The sequence below is a fragment of the Opisthocomus hoazin genome, chromosome 6, assembly GCF_030867145.1.
Source record: "Opisthocomus hoazin isolate bOpiHoa1 chromosome 6, bOpiHoa1.hap1, whole genome shotgun sequence".
Classification (NCBI taxonomy): Eukaryota; Metazoa; Chordata; class Aves; order Opisthocomiformes; family Opisthocomidae; genus Opisthocomus; species Opisthocomus hoazin.
In genome coordinates this window covers 51,287,570-51,312,714 of record NC_134419.1, presented here as the reverse complement: position 1 = coordinate 51,312,714, position 25,145 = coordinate 51,287,570, and the positions used below count along the sequence as shown (strand labels likewise).

At 42.5% G+C, this 25,145-nt stretch overlaps 1 protein-coding gene across 1 annotated transcript in view; it reads left to right on the top strand.

Annotated features, from left to right (window-relative positions):
* Positions 1-24,337, top strand: part of JMJD1C (jumonji domain containing 1C) — a 163,320-nt gene extending 138,983 nt beyond the window's left edge. The window contains exons 11-26 of the mRNA XM_075423086.1: positions 1,786-1,987; positions 3,704-3,918; positions 4,990-5,142; positions 7,989-8,078; positions 9,459-9,586; positions 9,772-9,985; positions 10,470-10,684; positions 11,132-11,410; positions 11,801-11,969; positions 12,376-12,466; positions 12,574-12,704; positions 13,890-14,012; positions 15,059-15,198; positions 17,539-17,715; positions 22,951-23,082; positions 23,429-24,337. Coding sequence (XP_075279201.1) covers positions 1,786-1,987; positions 3,704-3,918; positions 4,990-5,142; positions 7,989-8,078; positions 9,459-9,586; positions 9,772-9,985; positions 10,470-10,684; positions 11,132-11,410; positions 11,801-11,969; positions 12,376-12,466; positions 12,574-12,704; positions 13,890-14,012; positions 15,059-15,198; positions 17,539-17,715; positions 22,951-23,082; positions 23,429-23,518 — 2,549 coding nt within the window. The 3' untranslated portion in view covers positions 23,519-24,337. The remainder of the gene's footprint in view (positions 1-1,785; positions 1,988-3,703; positions 3,919-4,989; positions 5,143-7,988; positions 8,079-9,458; positions 9,587-9,771; positions 9,986-10,469; positions 10,685-11,131; positions 11,411-11,800; positions 11,970-12,375; positions 12,467-12,573; positions 12,705-13,889; positions 14,013-15,058; positions 15,199-17,538; positions 17,716-22,950; positions 23,083-23,428) is intronic.
* Positions 24,338-25,145: the final 808 nt, after the last annotated feature.

The following is a 25,145-nucleotide window of genomic DNA, read 5'->3' as shown; positions in this document are numbered from 1 at the left end:
GTAGAAGGATTGCTTATCTAAGTTAAGGGCAGGCAGTCACTTGTGTTGGCCAGTGTTAGCTGACTATGGAAGTGATATATGATAATACCTTATGGAACTGTTTCATGGAACTTAGGTTGGGAAACGGGTAAGAGTTGGTATTACGTTCTGCTGCGAGTCGCACAGTGTGTGGCCTGCATGTTAACAGGCTGGGCCTGTCCCGTGGCAGCAGCTTCTTGTGCTTGCCATCCTCCTGTGAAATCTTAATAGACCTGGGGGTCTTTCTGTCCGTTTCTCTTGTGGGAGCTTCATTACAATGCCTGAAGAGAGCTGGTTGAAGATTTTCTTATGAAAAGGACTTTCCACAAAGATCTATACAAAAATGTAGTCAGCCTTGAGGAGGTTTCAGGAAAGGCAGCTGCCTGGGCTCCATGGAGGTGGCTGAAGATACCTGTGCTGCAGGATTTCAGGTTTGGTGGCAGTTTCTCAATGTGAGTGATATCTGGATACTGCCAGGGTTGGAAACTGCTTTGTCCCGTCGCTGTTTTGGCTGGCCGCAGGAGCCTGTGTGCTGGCCAGAGCACTCAGAGCTCCAGGCTGCAAGGCTCCCTCCTGCGAAGCAAAGGCGTTTTACAGGCCCGCAAGCACTGGGAGTCTTCTAAGTTCCTGCCCACAGAGCTTGAAGTGTAGCAGCTCCCAGATGACTCCCAGGATCTCTGGTTCGAAGGCAGAAAACACTGTTTGGGACTAGCGCACCTGTACTTTGGCCTTTTCAACTCCCCAAGTTTTAATCCGGTTACCATCATGTTCCTCGCTTGAGTTGGGAGTGCATTTTGGAGGCCATGAACTGAGGCACAGGCAGTATGTCATTTGCAAAGTTTGCACAAGTCGTCTCTGGCAAAATACAGATCTGAACCCAGGTACCAAGTCCAAAGTTAGCACCTTGACCTCTCTGTCACCCTAGATCAGATCCCTGTTTACAGGACATGAACTTTCAAGAGCAGTGGTAGATGAAATGACAGGTACTCTTATCTGTGTGCAGCTAAAACTGATGCCACTTTTAAAAGGCATTAAAATGAAAGCCTGGTTAAATAACAGCAGGGTTCAGTTTCCAAATGCATATGTGAAAATTGCACATATTACTCAATAGATTTGCTCCTTGTGTTACTTGGTGTTGGGTCTGCTGACTTTCATATTGAAATAGAATTGTATTGCGTAGCCTTGCGAAGCTGACCACCTTTACAGAGCGTAGGTGGATGTCTGTTCTTCCTTATGCTGAATATCTTGCATTTAAGTTCAGATCAGTTGCGTGTGAATAGAGCTGCTCTTCTGTAATCGTATCTGCATCCCTAAGCAAAATTAAATTTTGAAGAAGTAGGATTTTTTTTTTATGCTCTCAGTCATTAAATTGTTGCCTTTTTTGCATACATCTTCCCTTGAAGCAATTCAGACCTTTCTTGGGGTATTTATTTCTTTGCTTGTTTTGTAAGAATGAGATTCTGAAGATGATTTTAGTGGAATATGTGGTGAGTAATACACCTAATGTAAGAGAAAACACGGTGTCCTAGGTATTCCTGGTAGCTCAGCAGGTAGTTCACTGTGCTTTTGCCTGTAGAAGTCTAATTGGTAGCTGTTCTTTTTAAACTTTGGTGTTTTGGTGCTGACAGGTGGACAAATAGAAGTAGTAATGAAATGTGTTATGCACGTAACAAATGTGCTTTCAGAAATGATGGACAGTGACTGATTTGACTGGGTTCTGCGAATAAGAGCTGCCAGTGCCTCACTTGAAACTCCTTCCTTTTGCAGCTGGTATACCTCGCTCAGTGTTAAAAGATTGGCGCAAAGTAAAGAAGCTGAAGCAAACGGGAGAGTCCTTTTTGCAGGATGATTCTTGTTCTGAAATAGGACCAAACTTGCAAAAATGCAGAGAATGTAGGTTAATAAGAAGTAAGAAAGGAGAAGAACCAACTCACTCACCAGTATTTTGTAGATTTTACTACTTTCGGCGGTAAGTACAGCTGTTTTCCTGAGAATGTGGTGTTTTAAAAATAGTACTGACAAAGAACTTGCATGCTTGAAAGCTTGTCTGATTTTTCTGGCTCAGTCAGTCTGCCTGATAAAAGACGCTGTCTAATTTAACAGTAATTACATTTGTATTTCTTACTTCTTTTGTGGATTGGCTTCGTTGCTCTTTAAAGCTTTATAGCAAAGACATCAGAACAGCTGCCCAGTGTACCTTAGGTAAGCAGAAAATACAGCACATCACCATTACACAGGTGTCTGACATTTGAAGTGGGATTTTCAAAAGGCAAGCTTCGGTTATTCTGGACAAGTGGTACAACCGCAAAGTTGCACTTACTCGTAGTTGTTCTTATGCCAGTATACGGTGGGAATGCTGCTCAAGGTTTTCTGGGAGTTTTCTGAGGACAGAGGAGTTGTGATCTCCTTTTTCACAATCAATGGCAAATCAAGGAAAACTCACAAGTCGGGAAGAAAGTTTCCCAGGATACGGCATACCATAGGTGGTGCAGGCAGCATAGGCATCGACACAGAACAAAACGGCTTTAATTTGTGCATGGGCTGTACTATCAGTATATATCCAGTGCTGTTTGGACAGGAAATTGTTCCCTAGATTGGGTTTAATCTTTTGTAATGAAGTTACAAGACTTGATAGTCCTGCAGGAAGCATTTCAAGGCTAGACTTGGAATACCTTCTGTGTAAGAATACTGGCTTCCTAATGCGGCAGTGTCGGAGTTTGGGGCTTTTTTTCTCCTGTATAAAGGAGAGAAGTCAGTGACATCAGCCAGCATTTTAAAACACAGTTATGGAATTTAAAAATATGAAGGTTTTGAATATATTGTGGTAGATTTTACAGCAGTTCAATTAATTTCATTGTGTTTAGATAGTAGGGCTTGAATTGTAAACAAAGTTTGACTACTCTTGGAAGTTGTTATTGTAACTGAAAATTCATCATTTCCTCTTGCTCATTAAATACATATCTAGATGCAATTTTTGGTGCTTAGTTCTGAATTGAGGACTGTTTAACTGGTTTTGCTGTAAAATTCCATAACTATTCTAATAATTGCATATGTGTAATGAATTATCCTCTATTATGCAAGATGGGACAATTAATTGTTACTGCTTAAAAGTAGGCTAAATATGGGCAGGGTTAGTGGAATGGTATAGGGTGGGATAACAGGAAAGCCTTTAGTTATTTTAAAGGTCAGAAATTAATGGGTACAAAAATGTTATCTTGCATTAGAGATTTGTTCCTCCTAGAAAGACTTGCGTATAGTGTTCAAACTCCTGTTTTCTGAGCAGGAGAGCATCAGGATAGATCTGTAACATATGAGTCAGACAGAGTTATTGCTGTCACAGACACTCTGAAAATTAAAGGTGAGGAATAGGTGGAACCAAACTTTAGCACAAAAAAAAAAAAAGATAGACTTTTCCTGTCTGAATTTTTAAAACAGTAATAAATGTTACAGAGAGAGATGATGAGTGAACTGAATGCAAAAATTGCTTAAAAAATTAGTTTTTATATTTCCTTAGTGGTTGTTTTCAAACCATTTTTGGCAGTAGGATTTATTTTTAAATTAAAAAATATGGCAGGCAGGTAAAGAAAACTTACTTGTTGCAAGGCATAAGCAGTAAGGTAAATTAATAAATGGTAAGTCGTGGAATATAATGATACATGCGGTTAAGCTATCTTTTGATTTTTAGGTTATCTTTCAGTAAGAACGGAGTGGTTAGGATAGACGGTTTCTCCTCTCCTGATCAATATGATGATGAAGCGCTGAGTTTATGGACACATGAAAACTATGAAGATGATGAACTGGACCTAGAAACTTCTAAATACATTCTGGATATCATAGGTGATAAATTTTGTCAGTTAGTAACGTCTGAGAAAACGGCCATGTCCTGGGTGAAAAAAGACGGTGAGGAAATCTCAAATGCTCTCTCAAGCGTTCTGCAGTTTTACTCGAGCGTTTGTGTCCATCATGACCCGTTGCTTCCTTTTGAGTAGCTCTGTCCACTGGACTGTCGCGTTGGAGTTCCCTAGGTTGTTTTGTGAGAGGGTATGTCAGGAAGGGGCAGGGACCTTCCTCAGTGGGCCAGCCCGTTCCCCCTCCCTGCGCTGGTGGCTGTGCTGGGCCAGGCTGCTGTTGGGATTGGAGCAGGCTCGCTTCCCAGCTTGGCCTCCAGCTCTCGGGCCAGAACAGCCAGCTGCAAGCCAAGGTCCACAGCGAGCCAGGTACCATCTCCTGCCAACAGACGCTGTGTTCCTGACGTGTCTCCTTCCCAAAACAAAGGAGAATAGCGGGACAGCGTGGGCCCTGCGGGGTGTGTGCTGACACCATCGCCTCCTCCCCACCAAAGCCGCAGTTAGTCCATCCTTCTGGCCCATAGCAGATGGGCACAGGCTTTAAACGGGCTGGTGGCTCTGCTAATGGCCCATAGCAGATGGGCACAGGCTTTAAACGGGCTGGTGGCTCTGCTAATCCCACGCAACACAAGGAGGAGGTGGGGCAGAAAGCAGAAGTACTAGCCAGGTTTTCCGGAACAGGCATCTCCCTCCCCTCCTGCTGACGTTAACCATCTGATTCATGCAGTTTGGGTGCCCTTGAGATTAAATTGGTGTCCAATAGGCGCTCGGGTGAAAAACCCGGCTATCTTCATTACACAGCGTTAAAAGTGTATGTTAAAGAAGTTCTTCGTCGTACTTGTAACCCACTCGTGCTGAGCAGGAATATTCTTTCTGTATTACTTTAGACTGTGTTTTTTGGATGCTTTAATTTCTTTACAGTGCATTGATAGTAACATTGATGGGGCTGCTGTGTAATGCAACTAAGGGGGTGGATGTTGATGGTCTGTTGATGAAGGATTGCCTTCCCCCACACCCAGTTGTGTCTGAGGGGAGAATTACAATGCTTCATCTATGAAGACTATTCATTCTGTGCTTTGCATTTAAATTTCAGTCCTTTTATTCTGCTTATTTTGTATTTCAGCCAAAATTGCATGGAAGAGAGCAGTGAGAGGAGTCCGTGAGATGTGTGATGCATGTGAAGCCACATTATTTAATATTCATTGGGTCTGCCAAAAATGTGGATTTGTGGTCTGCCTAGATTGTTACAAGGCAAAGGAAAGAAAAAGTTCTAGAGGTCAGTTCTTTATGAACTAGAGTATTGTATAGGCTGTGTATTCTCATTTGTTGTAGAGCTGCTGATCGACTAGTGTAACTGCCTTTCTGTAAAGTCTTAAATTGCTGCTTGGGTGTTTTGCTTTCTTTTAGATCTTTTTCGCCTCCTTTTTTTCTCAGTAGATGAATCAGTCATTCAAAAAGCAACTGCCGTGGGGGCTATTTTAAGTGTTTGTCCGCTTTTCAGTCTTTTTGTGTGGATTGTCTTGGATTGCTTGTGCCTTGCCCCTCAAGGTTAAATCTTGTTCCTTAGCTGTGAGCCTGGCACCTCATTACACCTCTCTGCTTTATGGTAACTCATTGCTGAGTTACCGTGAAGTTACCAACTACTTCCCAGTTACCAACTACTTCCCTCAATTGGAGTTCTTCAGAAATACCTGGTTTGTCATACTGACTTAACAGCCTACTTTTTATTATTAAAAAAAATTGAGAAAAATACTTCACATAGTATTTAAAATGAGTGTTAATGGAGATTTCACAATCCAGCACCCTACACGTGTACTCGGTTTAATGCTTGTGCTTTAATGGAAGTGTCTGCTTTAGTCTGTAGGGAAGTATAACAGGACTGACTTGCAAACCTGGGGTTTCTGTGTGACTCCGCCTGGTTGCGGTTGAGAGGAGGCATGGCTTGAAAGATTGATGTGGTCATTCAGCCGTCAGCTGTGACACCGGTGCTCAGGCTGCTTGTTGAAAAGGGATTCCTTCCCCTGGGTGGCAGGCATTGTGCCCTGGCACAGTCGTGCGGTCAAACACTGCTCCAGGAACTGAAGTATAATACTGTTTTGAAAATAATTTGTGTTTTTCATAACAGCATAATGTCACAAATGTGAAATGTTAGTAAAATAAGGTTTTCTGTTAGATGGCAAATCTTTAATAAATTGAGAGACTCATCCACTTTGTCCTTGGCTTGCAGTGAGAGGCCTCCTACACTGCGGTTATAGGATGTTCCCAGAGACTTCCTTCAAAGCCTGAAGTTTCTAGGGGACTGATGTCACTGTTTTCAAACACCAAGAACAGTCATTATAATGCCTTAATGCTGGCAGCTGCTTCAGCAGCTCTTAACTGGCTTGAGTCTGTGTGTGCATCCCTCTGACGTGGCTTGGGATACACGCCGAACATGATTTACCCTAGTGGGAACATGCAGTCAGAGGCTTTTTATAGTCTGCGTGTTAACCAGCCAGGAAAATGTTGGTAAAATGTCTTCAAAGCTTAAAAAAGCAGTATGTAGAAACAGGCTTCTTTTCAGTCTTCTAACAGGGAAGATTTTCTCCCTGCTGTTGATCACAACATTACATGCAAAAGCAATAGCATGGTAGCGTGCCTCTCTGCAGCTTTGTATCTAATGATGCTGTAGGATTTGTGGGGACTGTATCTCTCCTTTGGCACTCAGTTCAGAACCACCCACCCATCTCTGTATAATAGCACTTTATATTACACCAGTTTTTCCTGGAACCGGTAGTTATTTTTACAGTTTCTAAATGTACCAGAGAATACACTGGCTTACCCCTGCTTTAGCAGAAATGTTAGAGGTTTAAATATTCCATCTTCAGATATTTATCAGTGTCTTCTCTCATTACTTTACTACATGAATGAATGAATGTGCATCCATTGTTACCTTCAGACAGTTCATGGCACCATCAAGTGGAATGCCATGTTATGGCATTTCAGTGATAAAATACGTTCAGTAGATACATGTTATTTTATTCTTTGATGTGGTTTGTGTTTATGACCAGTTACGTATTTCAATGTTGTAGGAGTTGCAAAAACTACAAAATAGCTAACAAATCTAATACTTCTCTGAAAGGAACACTTAATACATTGTGTATCTATTACAGTGTAAGAAAATGATGCTTTAAATGTGCTAAATGCTTCCTTTAGTGTACTCCTTAGTTTACATTGCTAAAGATGAACAAACCAGTAAAAAGATTTGAAGAGTCTCTTAAAACTAGCAATTCAGTGCATAGGATACAAGACTGGGGATTGAGAGAGAAACTACATTCCTATTTATGCCCTCTAATCGCATAGCAGATAGGTGACCAGTTGCTTGGCCAGACATTTTTTACTCTTGTTCTTCCTCTGTCTTGTCTTTATACTGCATATTTTTCTGGCAGGGACAGTCTTCCTGAAGCTTCAGTGAAAGCCTCTCTCTTGTACCAGTTAGGCCCTCTTGGCTGCCGCAGACATTTTTCAACCAGTACCTACACACTTGCGGTTTTATGGTTTCTTTAATCTGACATAAATCCGTGATGCAACTTCCCTCTCCTTTGTGCCACCAGTAGCATCGTGCGGCTGCATGGTAGGCCAAATCAGAGAATTGGTTTGGTTAAAAGTTCATCTTTTCGGCTTGTTTGGGCCTTTCTGGTTGAGGGCAGCAACTTTCACTTGGAGCGTGAATTGTATCAAATTAAATTAACCATACAGGCGCAGCCTAATGGTGCCTTTTTTCCACGTTGGAATTCATCAAGGGACTCTCACTGCCTTAACAGCAATTAAAGGATTTCGGCTTATTTTAAATTGGCAACTCACTAAATGTAATAAAGGGAATATACTTCAAAACTTCAGAGGTTATTGGCAAGGGTCTGTGTTACAGATGCTGCTATTTCAGTATTGTTGAAACTCCTTATTCTTTTCCTTATTGTGAAAAGTAGCTGTTGTATGCACATCTTTGTCACGCGGGACACCAGGACAGAAGACTTACAATATGTGTAGAAAACCATTTCTAATTGAAACAAGTCTGAAAAATGTTAGTTAGCTCTGTCTGTTTACCTCTGTAAATGAAGTAAAACAATTGGCGATGTTATTTTGCAGATAAGGAGTTATATGCCTGGATGAAGTGTGTGAAGGGACAGCCTCATGATCACAAACACCTGATGCCAACACAGATTATTCCAGGCTCCGGTAAGGCCACCTGCGAACAAGCAGGATGTGTGTTTTCCCAGGTCTTTCTGTGAAGAGAGGCCAGAGTTGTTTCTTGAAACTTCTTGTTTTCCATTTGAAGACCTGCAGATTGTGTCAAGTCATTGCAGGAAGGCAAGTGATCCTGGGCAGTTAACGGCAAGGGGCACAGAAGATGAAGAGAGAAAGAGGAATATGCTGACAGATGTCTGAAGGGGTTTTGGGGACAGGCAGTGAAGAAATTCAGGGTGTTTGTTGTGACTGGTTTGTACGTTTTCAGAGCAGAATAAACTGGACAGAATGTACTGAACAAATCTCACCTTAGCTGTTAAAAGATCTTAGAATAGTACTGCTGAAGAGTGTTATGTGGCAACAGATCTATGGGGATTTGCTTTTTACTATTATTTGTCCCCTCGCCCACCCAAAAAAGAAAAGATTCATGTGTGGGTTTGGTTGGACATCTGATTGAGCATCTTAAAGCAAAATGCAGTGAAGGAACTTGTGATAAATGAAAAACTAAGCAGTAATCCTAAACCCAGCTAAATTCAGAATTTTTCTTAGAATCAATTAAGTTTTATGAAGAAGTGCAGTTAGGTGTAGTTGGGTGTAGTTGTTGTTGTTAGTGCAACTTTGCTTGTGATCTCTGGCAGTGTTGATGCAGAGCACAGAACAGAAAACTCAGGCGTGCCCTTAAACTTGTTAAGTAAATTCCCAAGTTATTTTAAGCTGGAAATGCAGATCCAGTCATTATTTTATGGGTTGTTGCATGTTGGTTCAGGTAGAAGTGAAGGTTGGTTAGGTTCCAAAATAAATTCAAATTGTGACATTCCCCAGAACAGGTTCCAGACTGAAACTGATTTCAAATTTAAACTGTGAAGTGAACCACTCATGTGGAAACAGCACAGTGAAGACTGCCTGCGTAACCCTAGTTTTGTTCTTCTGCGCCTACCCATTACCAAACAGCCTTAAATTACACGATCACGTACTAGTTTTTTTTGTCAAGACGTGGCTCACTTCACTCTGTAGTTTGACAGCTTTATTGAATGAAGCAATGATGCACCCGTTGAACAACGAGGAGTAAATAATGAATGACTGGCTTGCTTGGTGTGTGCCATGCAATGGGAATGCAGAGTGAAGGTTAGATTATTCAGAAGAGTAGTGTGCAATTATTTAATTAAAGACCTTGTCTCTTTCTGCACAAGCTTTAAGGTAAACTGGAGAGTCTTTCTGTAGTATATTTGAGCAGTAAATTTAGCATTTTTAATACTTTAACTTTTAAAAAGATTTGGAGGTAGCATTTTAGCATCACAGTGTGTGTATTATAAAGAGGGCCACAAAAGGATTGAGAGTGAGCTGCTGATGTTTTTTTTTCTTGTCTGCTAGTTTTGACAGATCTTCTAGATGCTATGCACAACATTAGAGAAAAATTTGAAATTAAATCCCATTGTCAGTGTACCAGCAAGCAGAGTACGCAAGCTGGCAAGCTCCCTGCAATGAATGGTGTGTCTCAGGTGAGTCTGACATGGGTGTATACATTGCAGTTTGTTCAGGTGTTCTGATTCTTGTGGATTTTTATATTTGAATAGTACCAGTTGTGTTTTAATTTGAATATACAATGGTTAAATGCTAGCCTTGTCTTTGAAATACATTAAATCAAAGTTACATACTTAAAAATGTATTCATTCATTCTTTACAGGTTTTGCAGAATGTGCTTAATCACAGTAATAAAATTTCTCTGTGCATGCCTGAGTCTCAGCAGCAGAATACTCCTCAGAAGTCTGAGACAAATGGTAATGCAAGTCCAAGGAGTGATGTAAGCACAGACAGCAAGTTAACACCACCTGAATCCCAGTCACCGCTGCATTGGTTAGCTGATCTTGCAGAGCAGAAAGCCAGAGAAGAGAAGAAAGGTACATGTTTGAAATTGTCATATAATGTCCATGACTTTGGGGGCACCAGTGATACGTAATTGAATTAATTAGGAAAAATTCACACAGTTGTCTGCTGAACAAAAAAAAATAATTATGTTCTTTTCCCCCTTAATTTTAATCTTGAAACTGCAATGCCTTCTCCTGGTAGCATCAGAATCTGTTCCCAGAAGAGCCACTGGTGGAATGCATGTGTAATGTGGCAGTATTTCCAGCAACAGCATCTCTCATTTGCATCAGGTGCTGACTCAGCCGCATGTCTGAGATGCTGGGGGAGGCCTTTTCATGGTCACGCTGTTTGACTGCATTTTGAAGGATCTAGTTCACCTCTGGTGTGTTTTCAGGTGAATAAAGCACTAGTGCTACAGTATATTGCCACCGCTATAAAGCGCAGGATACTGGTGCTGTTCCTATGTCTGCATTGTGATACAACAGTGTCAGCTCCTAATGACTATTTTTCTTTTAGAGAACAAAGAATGTCCTTCTGGAAAACATTCAAAGGAAGAGAAAGACCAGGATAATTTGGAGACCCAAAACTGTAAAAGCTCCCCTGCTGCGTCCCAGAACAACGAGCAGGGCTCAACCTTACGAGATTTATTAACTACAACAGCAGGCAAACTGCGTCTAGGTTGTACGGATGCCGGTATTGCTTTTGCTCCAGTTTACTCTACAGGAACAGCAGTAAGTGTTTACAAGATGCACCTCTCTCATATCAGGGTTTGAAAATCTCTGTCATTTGTTTTGGTACATTGTAGTTAAAGCAGTCTTGATAGCTGTATTGCTTTAAATACTCATTTATAATTAAAACTTTATATGACCACACACATTCATATTATAATTTTATTTATTTTTTTATATATATAGACACAGTATGCAGAAAATGTCCATGAAATTAGATAAAACCTTAACCTGACAAAGTAAAGGAAAATTCCAATATATTGAGTTTTGTAATAACTGTACATTTCTAACTTTTTCCATGTCAGAACGCATGCAGTTTTCTACAAAAGTAGTAGATAATTGCAAGCTTCTAATTGGCAGTGAAATATTGTCATTCTGCTGCAAAAGAAATTGCATTAACTTTATTTGCTTTTGCATCGTTTAAGCGTATATTTGTTTGTTTTCTGATAGAGTGGCAAGAGTGGAAGGACTATGCCAAACATTCTAGATGACATAATTGCTTCAGTAGTAGAAAACAAGATTCCACCAAACAGAGCACCAAAGATAAATGTAAAATCTGAAATAAAAGACGAGCCAAAAGATGATAGAAAACGTGTTCAGGATGACTGTAGTAAACTCTACAGTGATATTCAGTATTCGTGGATCTGTGATAAGCATGTTTTGTGGCTGAGAGACCATAAAAACAACAACAACTGGAAGCTCTTCAAAGAGTGCTGGAGACAAGGGAGGGTAGGTATTGAGCCGTTTGGTCTATAAAGTGACCTCAGCATGAATGCTGGGGGGTGGTGCTAAAGGACGAATTTGCCTAACTCCATGTTCGAAAATGTACGGCTAGCAGTGGGCAAACCTTGTCAGGCATAGCCCACCTATGAACCTCATGTAGTTTAAACTTCAGTTATCTGCTAATAATAACGTAAGAAACTACTGTGACAGAGATACCCAACACGCAATACACACACCTTGCTGAAATTTGTATGGTTGCTGTTGGAGGGAGGGTTAATAGCTCAGTAGGGCCAAGGTCTTCAGCATGTGTTTCAGGTGCATCCAGTTTAACTGAAGGAGGTGTTTACTTCCAAAAGGAGAAGTACTGATATTTTTTTTTTTTTTTTTTTTTTTCAGCCTGTTTTAGTGTCCGGTATGCATAAGAAAATGAACTTCAGCCTGTGGAAAGCTGAGTCAATTAGTCTAGATTTTGGAAACCAACAAGCTGATATCTTGAATTGCAAAGACAGTATTATTTCAAACACCAATGTCAAGGAGTTCTGGGATGGTTTTGAAGATGTTTCAAGTACGTTACTTCAAATGTATTATTCTATTGCTTCTGAATATGGTCAATGTTAGAAACTGCAGTTAAAAATGTTCTTTATGGATTTTAGGCTTTGAAGAAACTTTAATTTAACAAGAAAGCTCTAGGTAATCTGTTTCCAAAGAATGTGAAGGAAACTTGCATTTTGTACCTCTGTAGGTTTAAAGATACACTAATATATTGGTTAGGTAAGACTAAGAAGCCAAACAAATGTCATTGTTCCTCAACTAGTTGAGTTTGTTTTGTGTTCTTCTTGAGTTTCAAAACAATTGTCTCCTGTTTTATGGATGAAATCTTTATAGACAGGTGAAGAGTTCAGTTATGTCTTTTAGTTGAATAAAGTAAAACACCTACAGTGTGTGTTTAGTAATTTCTGTGTTACTTGCAGAACGACAGAAAATAAAAAATGGGGAAACAGCTTTACTAAAACTGAAAGATTGGCCTTCTGGTGAAGATTTCAAGGCTATGATGCCAGCAAGGTATTTGAGTTTAATATTAGAAATTCTTAAGTCAGTCTCCACGTTGGTTTTTTCACTCCATGTAGTGACACAAATTCCATTACATCCTTCTTTCTTTTCTCCTCCAGATATGAAGACTTATTAAAAAGTTTACCCTTGCCGGAATATTGTAGTCCAGAAGGAAAGCTAAACTTGGCTTCTCATCTGCCAGGATTTTTCGTCCGTCCAGATTTGGGACCCAGACTATGCAGTGCATATGGTGAGTGTGCTCTAGAAATGTAGCAGTTACCTCTTCCCTTACACGTGTAGAATATCACACGTTACAGTACTTTATAGAAAGGAGAGCTTGCTTGGAGGATAATTGTTCACTGAATGTAGGCGAAATACTTCAGACTTGCATGTTGACAGCACATGCACCTCAGGCACGAGAGTTCATTTGCTTCTGCATTTCTTTCCTTCGTTTCTTGTGCTGTTGTAGTCTTCTGAAGCATATAAATGGTTAGCTGCTTTTACACAAAGAGAGATCCTGTCTTTAATAATGCTGTATGACAAAATACTTCATGAAGTATTACTATGTTCATAATTCTGGTTCCTAAATGAATCTCAGCGTTTTTTCTCATCATTTGTATTTGTATTGTCTACTGTACGCTCAAAAACCTGTTTAGAAAAGGTTGTTTTCCTCAGATTTTTTTTCTATGTGCTCCTTTTGCAAAAAAAATTGTTCAATTCTGTTTTACAAATTGTTGTAATGGGACAAGAAATGAGTTGGAATTTGTGGCATGATGGCTTTGATTTAAAAAGTTCTGCAGACGTCCTTTGAAAAAACGTATTAACGGTAGTGATCAAGGCATGGCTCTGAAGAGCTGAATCGTTAATGACACTTCTATGTAATACTGCCACAAGGCTTAGTGTTCTGAAGTGTCTTTTTGACTTGAGCATGTATGTTTTCACTTCTTAAAACTAAAATTAATTTTTCTCTTTGCTTGGGGATTTCTTTCGGTTGAGAACTCGGCTAACAGCCGGGCATAAAAGTGACACGTTTGATTTGATAACCTTGTGTATTCATTGTATTCGTATTCTGCCTTGAACAGCCTGCGCTGTTGAAAGATTGGGAAGGAACACAGTGGTCAGGAAATGTCTTTAATTGTTCTGCTGAAACGTGTTTTGTTCTGACACAACTGCTGCGCAGGAACAGTTACCTGGGCTGAGAGATATCTCAAGGCCTTTCTTACAAAGTAATGTTTTCTTGTTTAGCAAGTGAAACAAAAGCATGTTTATAGTTTGTCTGTCTCGGTATTTTCACATTAAAGCCTGTCTGTACATAAAATGATTTTCTGTGGTGCTTGGTGTACTTTCAGAAATTTCTTCTCAGGTAGGTGTTGCATGTTTCTGTTTGAAGATGAATATGCAATACAACAGATCTTAAAATTATCTTGTAACATAGGTGTGGCTGCTACTAAAGACCATGATATAGGAACCACAAATCTCCATATTGAAGTTTCTGATGTTGTGAACATTCTTGTTTACGTTGGCATAGCAAAAGGAAATGGAGTGCTTTCCAAATCAGGTAAGGGGAAGCTCATGGTAAGAGGTGTAGATGGGCTGAAGGATCTGCTGCTTTTACAGTTGGCGCTGTTCTTTTAGAACTGATGAAAGATGTCCGCAAGTACTTGCTTAAACCGGGTAGATTCTTTGTTTCAAGAACTTGCACGCACATAAATTCTGCATAAAATACACTGCAGTTCATGAATTATGAAATGGTATTTCAAACTCTTTTCACTTTTTTTTGCCATTACCTATAATTGATGTACCGTTCCTGCACTAGGGCTGGCAGAGCTAATGAAAGTGCAGGATGAAGGATTTTCTGTGGAAGCTGTGGTAGTTCTAACAGTTATGTCAGGTTGATGTATTTGCCAAACCTTCTGTTTATTCTGCTGCCTCTGGATGCGCTGTCTTTGCTCTATTGAATTTGGACTGTAATGTAATTTTTCAGCACCAGGGAGCTTAAATTGGTGTATGTTAGTCCTCTGTATGAGGTTTATTGCTTGTGTGAAGCAGTCTTTAAATCACTGAAATAGTGTTCTTTCACCTTATTCTTTTGTCCTCTTATTCCCTAATCAGCAAATGTAGATTTTGGGTGTGACTAATAGAGCTGCAGTAAGGTTTGCTGTCTTTTGTCTGCTGTGTTTTCCCGTGCATATGTACTGAGTTAGTAGCAGCAAAACTTCGGCACGCTGGGAGAGCTCTAGCTCCTTGACTAGCTGCTGCAGAACAGCAGGCGAAACAAGGCTTTTGCTGGCAGCAGGAAAACACGGTTTTCATCTTCTAATTTTTTGGTGCTAGCCTTGCTTGTTTATTTTGGGTAGAAGAATGTGTTCTATCAAATTCAAGAGATGCAAAAAAAGTGTAGAAATTAAGCATTGTTTTTAAAGGTATTTATGGCATTCATGTTCTGGTAACTAATTACAAACACCAAACAAGAGAACCACCTGGGGGCTTCTTTGTATTTAGCAAATTTTTATCTGCTCAGTCTCTCACAAGAAATTTGGAAAGATGTTTAGTTTCAGTCTTCCCTCTGTCTCACTTTTTAAAAATGCTTTTGTTGAATCTTAGGAGTTTTGAAGAAGTTTGAAGAGGAAGATTTGGATGATCTTTTAAGGAAGCGGTTGAAAGATTCAAGTGAATTACCTGGTGCTCTGTGGCACATTTATGCTGGCAAAGATGCTGACAAGATAAGGGAATTTCTGCAAAAGGTTAGATCTATAATAGATATTTTATAAAAATAGTCTAAGTATTTGGTAAAACAAAGGGGGCTGGCGAAAAACACAAACCCAACCCCTGTGCTTAGGGAAGGGGGGGGGGGAGCAAGATTCTTTCCTTTATAGCACATAAAATAAATCATAATTGACCTGCCACATCGGTCAACAAATAAAATATATACCATGATACATACTCACCTCTTAAGAGTTACAGGTAGCCTGCAAGCTCTGAAGGCTCAGGAGGGCGCAGAGATCTGTTGTCCTTCTCTAATACAAAGGTTAATTATATTTTGGGGGGATTTATTAGGATTTGTAGGGTAATGTTTTTCTGTCGCTGACCCATTCTTGCATTATCAGATGCTGAAATTTATGTGAATTGTCCCATGCAAAAAAAACCCCAACCTCGTAACCCAGCAGCCACCGATCTTCACAAGGGCTCTGTGTCATGTCAGTTAGCTCAAAGAACATGCCTTGGCTCTTAGTGAAGATGAAAGCGGTGGGGGATAGTGTACCTGAGGGCAGCAAACTTCTTCCGCGTTAGCTGCAGTGCAGATCTTCCTTCGGCAGCATGTGATGAACAGGCTAGAGCCACAACAGAACCTTTCAGGTCGTTAGTTACCACTTAGGATGAACGTCTACCACCGGGCCATTGATAGTCATCAATGACATTAAATTTAAAGATGTCATCGTGGAAGCGGTTTTCTGTGCCCTGTCTTTAGCGTGTTGTCATGTGCTAGAAGGCGGTCTTGATGGATGACCTAGAAATACCAAAATATCACTGAAGTGGTTGCTCAAGGAGAAGAAGTCTTCACTGTCTTCTACTGTGGGGAAAAAAGTCGGATGAGTTTTAACTGGCTAAACTGAAGGGGTCCATAAACAGGCTGCAGGCCAAGGTCTCTACTGCGAGCAGGAAGAGCCTAAGAAATTCTGCAGTGCAGATTCTCTTGGACAATAAGGCAGTGATTCAGTCGCAGAGCAGCTGTCCTCCAGTGACTCAAACACTTGCTCTTTGGCAAGCTGAACTGTGGGGAAAAATGAGCACTAGTAAACAAAATACAGTGAATTCCAGGAGACTGTGAATTATACAGCAAGGCTTTTCTGTTCATTCAAAAAGGAGGTGCTCACAAAGTAGGTGGTGGCTCTTCAGTTTGGAAAAGAGAGCTGTGACCAAAATCACGAATGCAAGCCAGTAGGTGGACAATGACTGTTACTCAGCATTTCTTCTTTCCGCACAATTAAGGGATATTACGAAACTCTTAGAGCAGCAACTTTAAAACAGAAGCACTTAAGGTGCTACATAATAAAGTTTGTCATTTGTTGCCACAGCTTGCCGTGGTATCCAAAATCAAGTGTGTACTACCCTGTATTTTTGGTGTGGTGGTATTTTTGAAATACTGGATTGGAGATTAATTGATGACCAGACTGTGGGACCACTTTGCCTGCTAATAGGAGATAAAATCTCAGTGTCTTGTTAGTGAGAAGGAAAGGTGATAATACACAAAACCAGTTTGAAGTTCTGCATCCCATAATTGGGTATATTTAATATAAATATGAATAAAAAAATAATCTATGTTTCTAGTGAGATAATTGTCTCCTAAGTCACGACAGATGGATTGGATATGTGTTGTTTATCTTTAGTCACTTTTTTCTTTAGTCACTATGATCGATTGTTCAGCGATTGGTTAAGGGTAATATTTGTTCCCCTGTGGTTAACTTGATGAGAAATCGTTGTTGCAGTTAAGTCTACCACTGTCAGGAAGTAATCTTTTTTTTATGTCCATCATTTTTTCTGAATTCCTTGATGGGATGGCAGGAAAATAACTTCTTATCACAGAGTGGTTGAGATTGGAAGGGGAACTCTTGAGGTCCTTTTGTCCAGCTCCACGCTCAAGCAGAGTTGCCTAGAGCAGGTTGTCTCGGACCCTGCGGCCCTTAACTTTATCTGCGGCTTTTTGCCGGAGCTGAGGTTGCAGTGTTTCGTGTCTGTGTCGTAATGGGGGGTTGTAAGCTTGAGGAACTGGCAGCGTAGGAACTCTTGAGGTTAGTTTTTAGTTTTGTGATGAAAGAAGTCCCACAGTGAGCTTGTTGCTTATTAATAGATTGTTGTGCCGAGTTCTTTAAAGCTCTGCCTTCTGCAGTGGGAGTTCTGTAGATGTCTTCAGTTCAGTGGGACTTCCCAGTTCCTCTGAGGTTCTTTTGAATCCCTGACTAAAATCCTCATTTGGGTGCTGGAAACACAGTAATGTTGCTTTGTAAGTTAGGTATACCTGTAACTTAAGAGCAGAAGTTTCAGCTTCTTTTGAAAGTGACTTGGGATCTTTTCTGTGCTTACAGATAGCAAAAGAGCAAGGCTTAGAAGTTTTACCAGAGCATGATCCAATCCGTGATCAGAGTTGGTATGTGAACAAAAAACTTCGCCAAAGACTTCTTGAAGAATATGGAGTAAAAACCTGTACAGTTATTCAGTTTCTTGGTGATGCTGTTATTCTACCAGCAGGAGCACTTCATCAGGTAAGGTACAGCTGTGTAAGGACGCACAGGATTAAATAACATGAATACAATGAAATAACTCTTTTTCAAAGACATAACTGCATCTGTACTCAAATTAGATTTTATTTTCTTACTGGTAGCTATTAGTGTATAGGAATGTGTAGTAAGATGCATCTGCTTGTATAGCTGACTGGCCAGTGCTAACACACAGCAGCTTGAACGCTTGAAATAATGCTGTTCCTTTTTTTCCTTGAAATGCAAAATGAGCAGACTATTGTTAACCACTTTTTCCCACTTTTCATTTCATTAGCAAATTGCTAAACAAGCTGGTGTTAGTTATGGCAAAGTCAGGTTAGTATTTTTTTTATTCTAAACCTGGAGAGGCAGGGAGAGCACCCTAAGCAGATAAGAACACCTGGATGTCAGGTGTCATCATTTTGCCTTCAGCTGTAGAATTGTGGAGACAGTTTGGGTGTAATAAGGTGTTTCTGTAAGAGGATTTGGAGGTGGTTTTCCCGCTCCAGTTTAAGTTCCTTTTTCTACAGAAGGTACGTCATTCACCAGGAGTCAGCATGTCCCTTCAGCAGCTTTCGTTACCATCAGAAAGAGCAGCTGGGCTGATTTCATTCTTAGTTATGTCAGAAAAAGTACTGCTGGTGGGGCAGTTCTGGAGAAACAGTATGAATTTGTGTGGCGAGCGTCAGTCCTCCCCTTGCATGTAGGGTTTGCTACTTCATTTTGTTTGGCGTTCTGTTTTCTTACAGTCTGCAAACTGCTTCTCCTTGGTGAGAAGAGGAAGAAGGAACAACTGTTTAGACATGATTTTGGGGCAGTTTTAGATTCATTTATTTCTTGATTCCATGAACCTTTCCGTGTTGAAACGGGGAATGGAGCCTGTATCTTGCTGCCTTGCCAGCTGTCAGGCACCACTAATTGGGTAGCTGGCTGTCAAGGAATGAGGAGCATCCCCGCCCTCCAGCAAGGCTTGCAAACCAGCTTGCTATTAAAGATTCACCATTGATCTCCACCCAGGTTCAAGCAGGGCCAGGCCTTTCTGAAGAAGATGCTATTTGGCTTCTGATGTGCAGATCAGCTTCCAACTGCCGTCTCTTCTGGGCAGAGGAAGCGATGGCTTACCGTATCACCGTGACCAGGGCGGTGGGGTTTTCTCTGGGAAAAACACGACGGGGTTGTAGTGTGACAAGCGTTACGTCCTAATCTGTCTGCTGGCTATTTCTGTTGCTGGGGTACTGAAAGCAACAGGTACCTTACCCAGACTGGCCGCCTCTCTCATTCCAGTGGTTCTTCAGGTGGGTTTCACATGGCAGTATAGTAACCCTGGGTGGGCTGTGTTGGGTTGGTTTTCTGGCAAAAGAAAGGAAGAAAAAAAACCAAATCCAGGTGACCAACTCTTGGGTTGTTGTAGGTTGCCTTTGCCTTTACCATGTCTCCAGGGCTTGATGTTACTTCACAAAGGTGAGGGAATGTCTGGCATTGGTGATATTCTTACGTCCTGTTAGGCTAAAGCAGTTGGGACTCCCAGAGTTGATAAGATTTGTATTGCATCCTCCAGCAACCTTGCTCTGATCTCTTAAAACAAGGGAGATATCCCAGATGCAAGAGTGAAAAGGGAACCCCCCAGAAAATCACAAACATATTGGGAAATTTGTTTTGTATAGCATGTGGCATTATATAAAGCCATGCAGAAAACAAAACGTGAAGTAGTGGGACTGTTCGGGCTTCCCTGCAGTTCCGGAGGTTTAAGGACCAAAAATAAGACCACTCTTATCATTATCTCCTTGGCTTTAAACTCCAAATTGCTTTTGAAGTGGTAATGCTCTAGCTTCTGGCACCAAGGAGTTAATAACATGGTGTTTTTAAACCTTAGTGGGTGAAGCTGAGAACCTTTTCATCTTCAGTAAGAAGTTCCTGTGAATCTGCCACGTAGGAGGAAATGAAAGCATCATGTTCTTTCATGTACGTGTGTAGTACTCTGTATAGAGATGCATAAATACTGACCTTAGGGATCAGCACCAACAGATCTATACAAAGCACATTTAAACAGTAAAAAATAAGTCTGAACAAGAATACATACCAGGTTAAGTTTAGATGCTAAGTGTTTCAGGTTTACATGCACATCATGAATCTAATAATTAAAACTGGATGAGAGTTGATACTAAATTTGGTGGTAAATTAACATTTTTATTTTTATTTCCTCACCAGTAATGTTGTGGAGCAGAGGAAATCGGGCTGAGGGGCAGAGGTAGGGAGCCCGTCTGCCTGTGGTCACTGTGTAGCCTAGCTGAGATACTTCAGCCTGGAGCCAGTTAGGATTGTTGTCACACTGCTGCTGGTCTAGAATTTTACTGCTCTGATGTGGAGGAGGTTGTGCGTATTTTTTCTGTACATTCTTTTTTTCCCCAGCTTCTATGGATTCATGTCTAGCTTTTAAAGTAACCTTTATATTTTATGGTAGCATAAAGTATTCCTCCTGCCTCCCAGGTTTCACCGTCCTCCCTGTGTACTTGCAGACAGCAGTCACATTCCCCTTGTGATCATTTTAGTAGGCGACGTCAAACTGTTCTGTCGGTGGGGTGGGAGGGAGAGCCTCTCCTGCGAGCCGTGATGGCTGGAGTAGCCTTGTCATTACCTCTTGTGGAGGGAATTGCTCTCTCTGGGGGAGACTAGAAGTAGGTGCAGCGCTGGACTGGTCTTCTGTACGGGTGCTTCCCTGAACGTACCTTGAGTGATGCCCTGTAGGATTGTATCTCCTTTCTGCTTGGCTGTATGAGCAGGGGAGCTCGGAAGCGTTCCCTGCTTCACGAGCGTCTGGGCCTTGTTCTCTCTCTGGCACTTGTAACAGTGAGCCCTCCGCTCTCCTGGGAGACTTCCCCAGCTAAAAAAAGGGTTTGTTCCTGTTCTTTTGAATGATTTGCTGTTTCTTCTGCTCTGCTGTGGCTCACCCTGTGTCACAGTCCTCCTCCGGGTATGCCCTCCCCGGTTTTAATTTGGTAACTCCAAATTTGTAAAATACTTTAGTGATAAACGAAAAGATAGAAATGCTGGAGTTGGTGATTGAAACGTGTTGTTCAGGCCACATGCAAAACATGTTGGTAGTAGAACAGGTTGTTAGAATGTTCTTTTTTATAGTGGTATTATCTTGATTAACAGCAGGAATATAGATCATAAAATGACGCGCTGGAGGTGAGGCGACATCCCGGCGATGTTACGATAAGGACGTAGGACAAAGGTCTGGGCGTTGCGCGTGCGGAGCTGCTGGGCTGCGCGCTGCCCCGGCGCCGAGCCCTTCGGTGCAAGGATGGGGGTTGGCTGTGCGGCGTGGCGAGGAGCTGCAGGGCTCGACGGCCCATTCCTCCCTCCCCGCTTGCCTTTGCCGCCCAGGTCTGAGGCTCCCCAGACCCTCCACCCGCCTGCGGGCCGTGCGTGGGCTGGGGGTGAAGCCATTCCCTCGGCTCAGCAGTGGGAGTGCTGGAGTCCTCGCCCTGCCAGCCTCGGGGGAGTCGTTGCGCATTGGTGTGTGCACGTCCTGGTGTCAGCTGGGACTGTACATACGGAGAGCAGAGCTGCCTGGGGGCTGTCCGCCGGCCGGGTGAGATCTGTCTTCCCCCCAAAGACTGGCACACCGGTGAGACAGGCGCCGGAAGGGAGAGAGGTTTGAGGCACAGCAGGATGAAAGATCTTGAGGGCAACAAATGCTGCCCGTTGGTGCAGTGGAGGGAGAGGGAGTTGGTCACACCTTGTCTCAGCGAGGAGAAAGCGAAAGAGTGCTGCGGGATTTGCATGGGGGGGAAGGGAAGACAAGGGCAGATAGAGACTTGAAGCAGGTGAGGGAAGAGAGGGGCTGGAGCCGGCAGCCCGGCGTAGAGATGTTTCAGGTGGAGCTCCAGGGAGTTCCCCAGGTGCCAGTGGGAGCCTCGCGGTGGCCCTTGTGCAGCTCGTTCCTTGCTCCTAGCTGGCTGCTGTTTGCAAATTGTGTGGCATCACCAAACCCCCAAAGCCTCCTTGGCTCTGGCAGTGGCTTCTGGTTCGATTGTGCGCAGGAGGGGACGGCACTGCTTTGTCCTTGGCGGTTACGGGGCTGCAGAAACCCCACGCACACCGCTGGGGTTGGGCTGGGGGTTGCCTTCTGGGATTGCACCTGTGGAGGGGCAAGCTGACCTTGTACAATCAAGACTTGGGCAGTGTTTTTAAAAAAGAATATTTTTAAATGAAGTGCTGTGTCCTCAACTGTGTAGGCCCCAAAGGTTTTTTGAATATCAGGTATCACAGTGGAAATTTTAGAGTATACATTAAAAAACTCTAGATTTCACTAGGCTCAAGCTTAAAGTACGCCGATCTTCTGCAGTGCTGAGCAGGGTGGGACTGTTGGTTTGCTAGGATGGCAAAGGCACTCCCTCACCACCCCCCCAGGCTTGGGAAGTTTGCGGAACTGACATTGCATGACTTCATGAGCAGCTAGAGTTTGGGGAAATGAGTTGTGAGGGTTTAGGGGTGAAAATCGGATGCTGTGTGTTTCTGAAGAGGATGGGCAGGAGCTGGTAGTCAGGTCACAGCCAGGAAGCATTTTTTCCTTTCCCCTGTCCTCCAGACGCTACGTGGGTGGCAGGAGATGGTGTCCATTTCTCTCAGTAGTTGCCTCTTACCAGGGAGAAAAAGCTTTTTTTTTTTTAAAAAAAAAAAAAAAAAAATAAAAAAAAAAATAAAATAAAGTGGAGCCCCCCCCCCCCTTCCCCTGTGTTCATGATTTTTTTTCTTTTAAATACTTCCACCAGCAGTTCTTTTCAGGGAACGTGGCGGAGCAGAGTGCAAGCGCCCAGCGCATCAGCGCGGCCCAGGCAGCCGGACGCTGCAGGGCCAGGCTGCTGCCCGGCGGCCCTGTGGCGTGCTGGCAGTGGCTGCGCAGTCATGGCGCGCGGCAGCGGTGCCTGTGCAGCTGGTAAGAGGGTGGAACAACGCACCAGAGCGTGCTGGGTTCCCGTCAGAGCCAACTGCAGGAGGACGCACCGGGGCATGGGCGGACGCGCATTGTGCAGAGTTGTCCCCTTTGCCAGAAGCTAGCGTAGATAAGTCGAGTACACGTAATTGCTCGCTACACGAAATGTATGAAGACGCCCTGTAGTCTGATAAGCCTGTGGTTTAGGAGATCTCAAGGCCCACTCTTTTCTCAGGTATCTCTGCCAAACAATAACCCCAAAATACTAATTACCAGTCTCTCCTTCTTCTTGTTTTGGATAGGTACAAAATTTTCACAGCTGCGTTCAAGTAACTGAAGACTTTGTGTCTCCAGAACATCTCGTACAGTCATTTCACTTAACGCAGGAGCTGAGGCTGTCAAAGGAAGAAATCAATTATGATGATAAACTGCAGGTAGGAGATGAGTTCTGCTCTGGAAGCTGTTGGGAAGGCAGGGCGTGCTGAGGCTCATTGCCGTGTGGAGCAGTGCGTGGAGCTGCTTCCTCGCTGCTGTTCACACAGAATAACAATGAGCAGCAGCACGGGTGCCAGGGCTGCAAATGACTCTCCTTGAGCTGCTGGTTGGGTTTGTTTCACCTCAGGTTTTAAAATGTGTAAAAAGGTGTTTCCTTTTGCGCCGGCTTGGTGGAGCCTTCCTGTTTCTCCCCTTCGCTAGGCTTAGGGCTGAGTCCGAAACCCGGGTACTTGGCAGAGTCCCTTGGTCGTAGGCCTTCCTGAGGTCTGCCTGATGTCCTTGCAGGTTAAGAACATCTTGTACCACGCGGTTAAAGAAATGGTGAGAGCTCTGAAGATCCACGAAGGCGAAATGGAAGAGATGGATGAAAACTAAGCGCGCTCTGCTTTTTGGTGTGAACATCAAATGGAGGTTGGTTGTTCTCGTCCATGAACAGTATGCACACTAACTCGAGCTTCACAAACCATCAGTGCCAAGACAATACAGTCATCGTATTTACGCGTTAACGACACTGCAACGGTAGAGCTTCATGTCACAGCCACTGTGATTACGTGTTAGACTTGCAAACAACGAAGCAGCGTTCTGCTGTCCTGTATTATAATGTACATGAAGTTTGTGAAATGTCAAAGATTTAAGATGATGTATTTATTTTTGGAAAAAAACCACAAAATTCTATGCTATATTGTTGATCAAATGTAAATGTGACTTGTACAGTTTGCTAAAATAATTCAGATATTTTTCACTACATTGAGACAGTTACTGTGAGAGTAGGACACAAACACCAGCTATTGCCTGCATTTGGGATATCTTGCTGAGTCCGCACAGCAGTCATGTCATAATCTGAAAATTACTGCCAAATAATTGTAAACTTTGTAAAATATAAAGTATATAAAGTAGATATTAAATACAGACACTTCAGTATTTTATTGAAGCTATTCAGTGTACAATTAAACGTTTTCAAAAGGTGTAATTTATTTAAAAATTGTCTCATTTTGGTAAAATTTATGTGAACTTTTAAAGCTAAATATTAAACTTAATATGCTATGTAAATATATACATATATACATTCAATGATGTATTTTTTTAAAACATTGGCTTGCTTTAATTTGTTAAAAGTGCAAGTGTTACACATGCTTTGTACATTGAAGTTGAAAGGGGTTTTACATTTTCCATTAAAATGACTTTACCAAACGTCGTCTGGTCGTGTCCATTGCTGTGTTTGTGGCCCGCGTGTGACGGCAGCGATGGCGGACGCGGCTCGGGGTGGGATGCTGGGAGCGGGACGCCGTTGTTCCCGTGACCCTGAGGCGGAGCTGCCGGGGGATGCGCTGGAGCCCAGCCCCGATGGGCGAGCCAGAAGGAGCCTCTCTAAGAGCAAAACAATTTAAATGGCGCTCGTGTCCTGTCTTTAATAATCCCAATGCTTACTTTGGGCGAAAGGGGAAAGGAATTTCTATAGAAACATTTTTTTATAGCGTCTTGGCTTTTTACAGTTCAAGTCATACAGCAAAGTAATGGATGCTTAAAAAGATTTGTATCTGGTTTTAGTTAATCATGATAAATGTTGGACAGGTGAGCAGAATTCCAGCTGTTGGGGTTAGTTTGAAAAGTTAAAGCATACATGGATTTAAGTCATTCAAAGTATGAACATGTTTAGATTTGATCCCCAACGTTGGGTGCAGCTGTTGGCTGGCTGGGGGCTTGTCCGAAAGGGGACAGAGACGAGCCTGGGTGCTGCTCCCAGTCTGGTGAGTCCAACGGGCTTTGGGTCACCAAAAACCCCCAAACCCCCCAGGACCTCTCCTGTGAATTATCTTGAGAAACAGTGACAGAGGCAACTTCTGGTTCCACTGGTGAAGTCCTTTGCTTAGCTGGTTTGAGAACTTCGGGTTGGTTTGAAGGTGCAAGGAAACAGCCTGGGGGCGAGGCTGCTGCGCTTGGCAGTGGGTGCCATGCTGCGACTCCGGAGCGCCGGCTGGAGCGCGGCCCAGCCTGCCTCTGC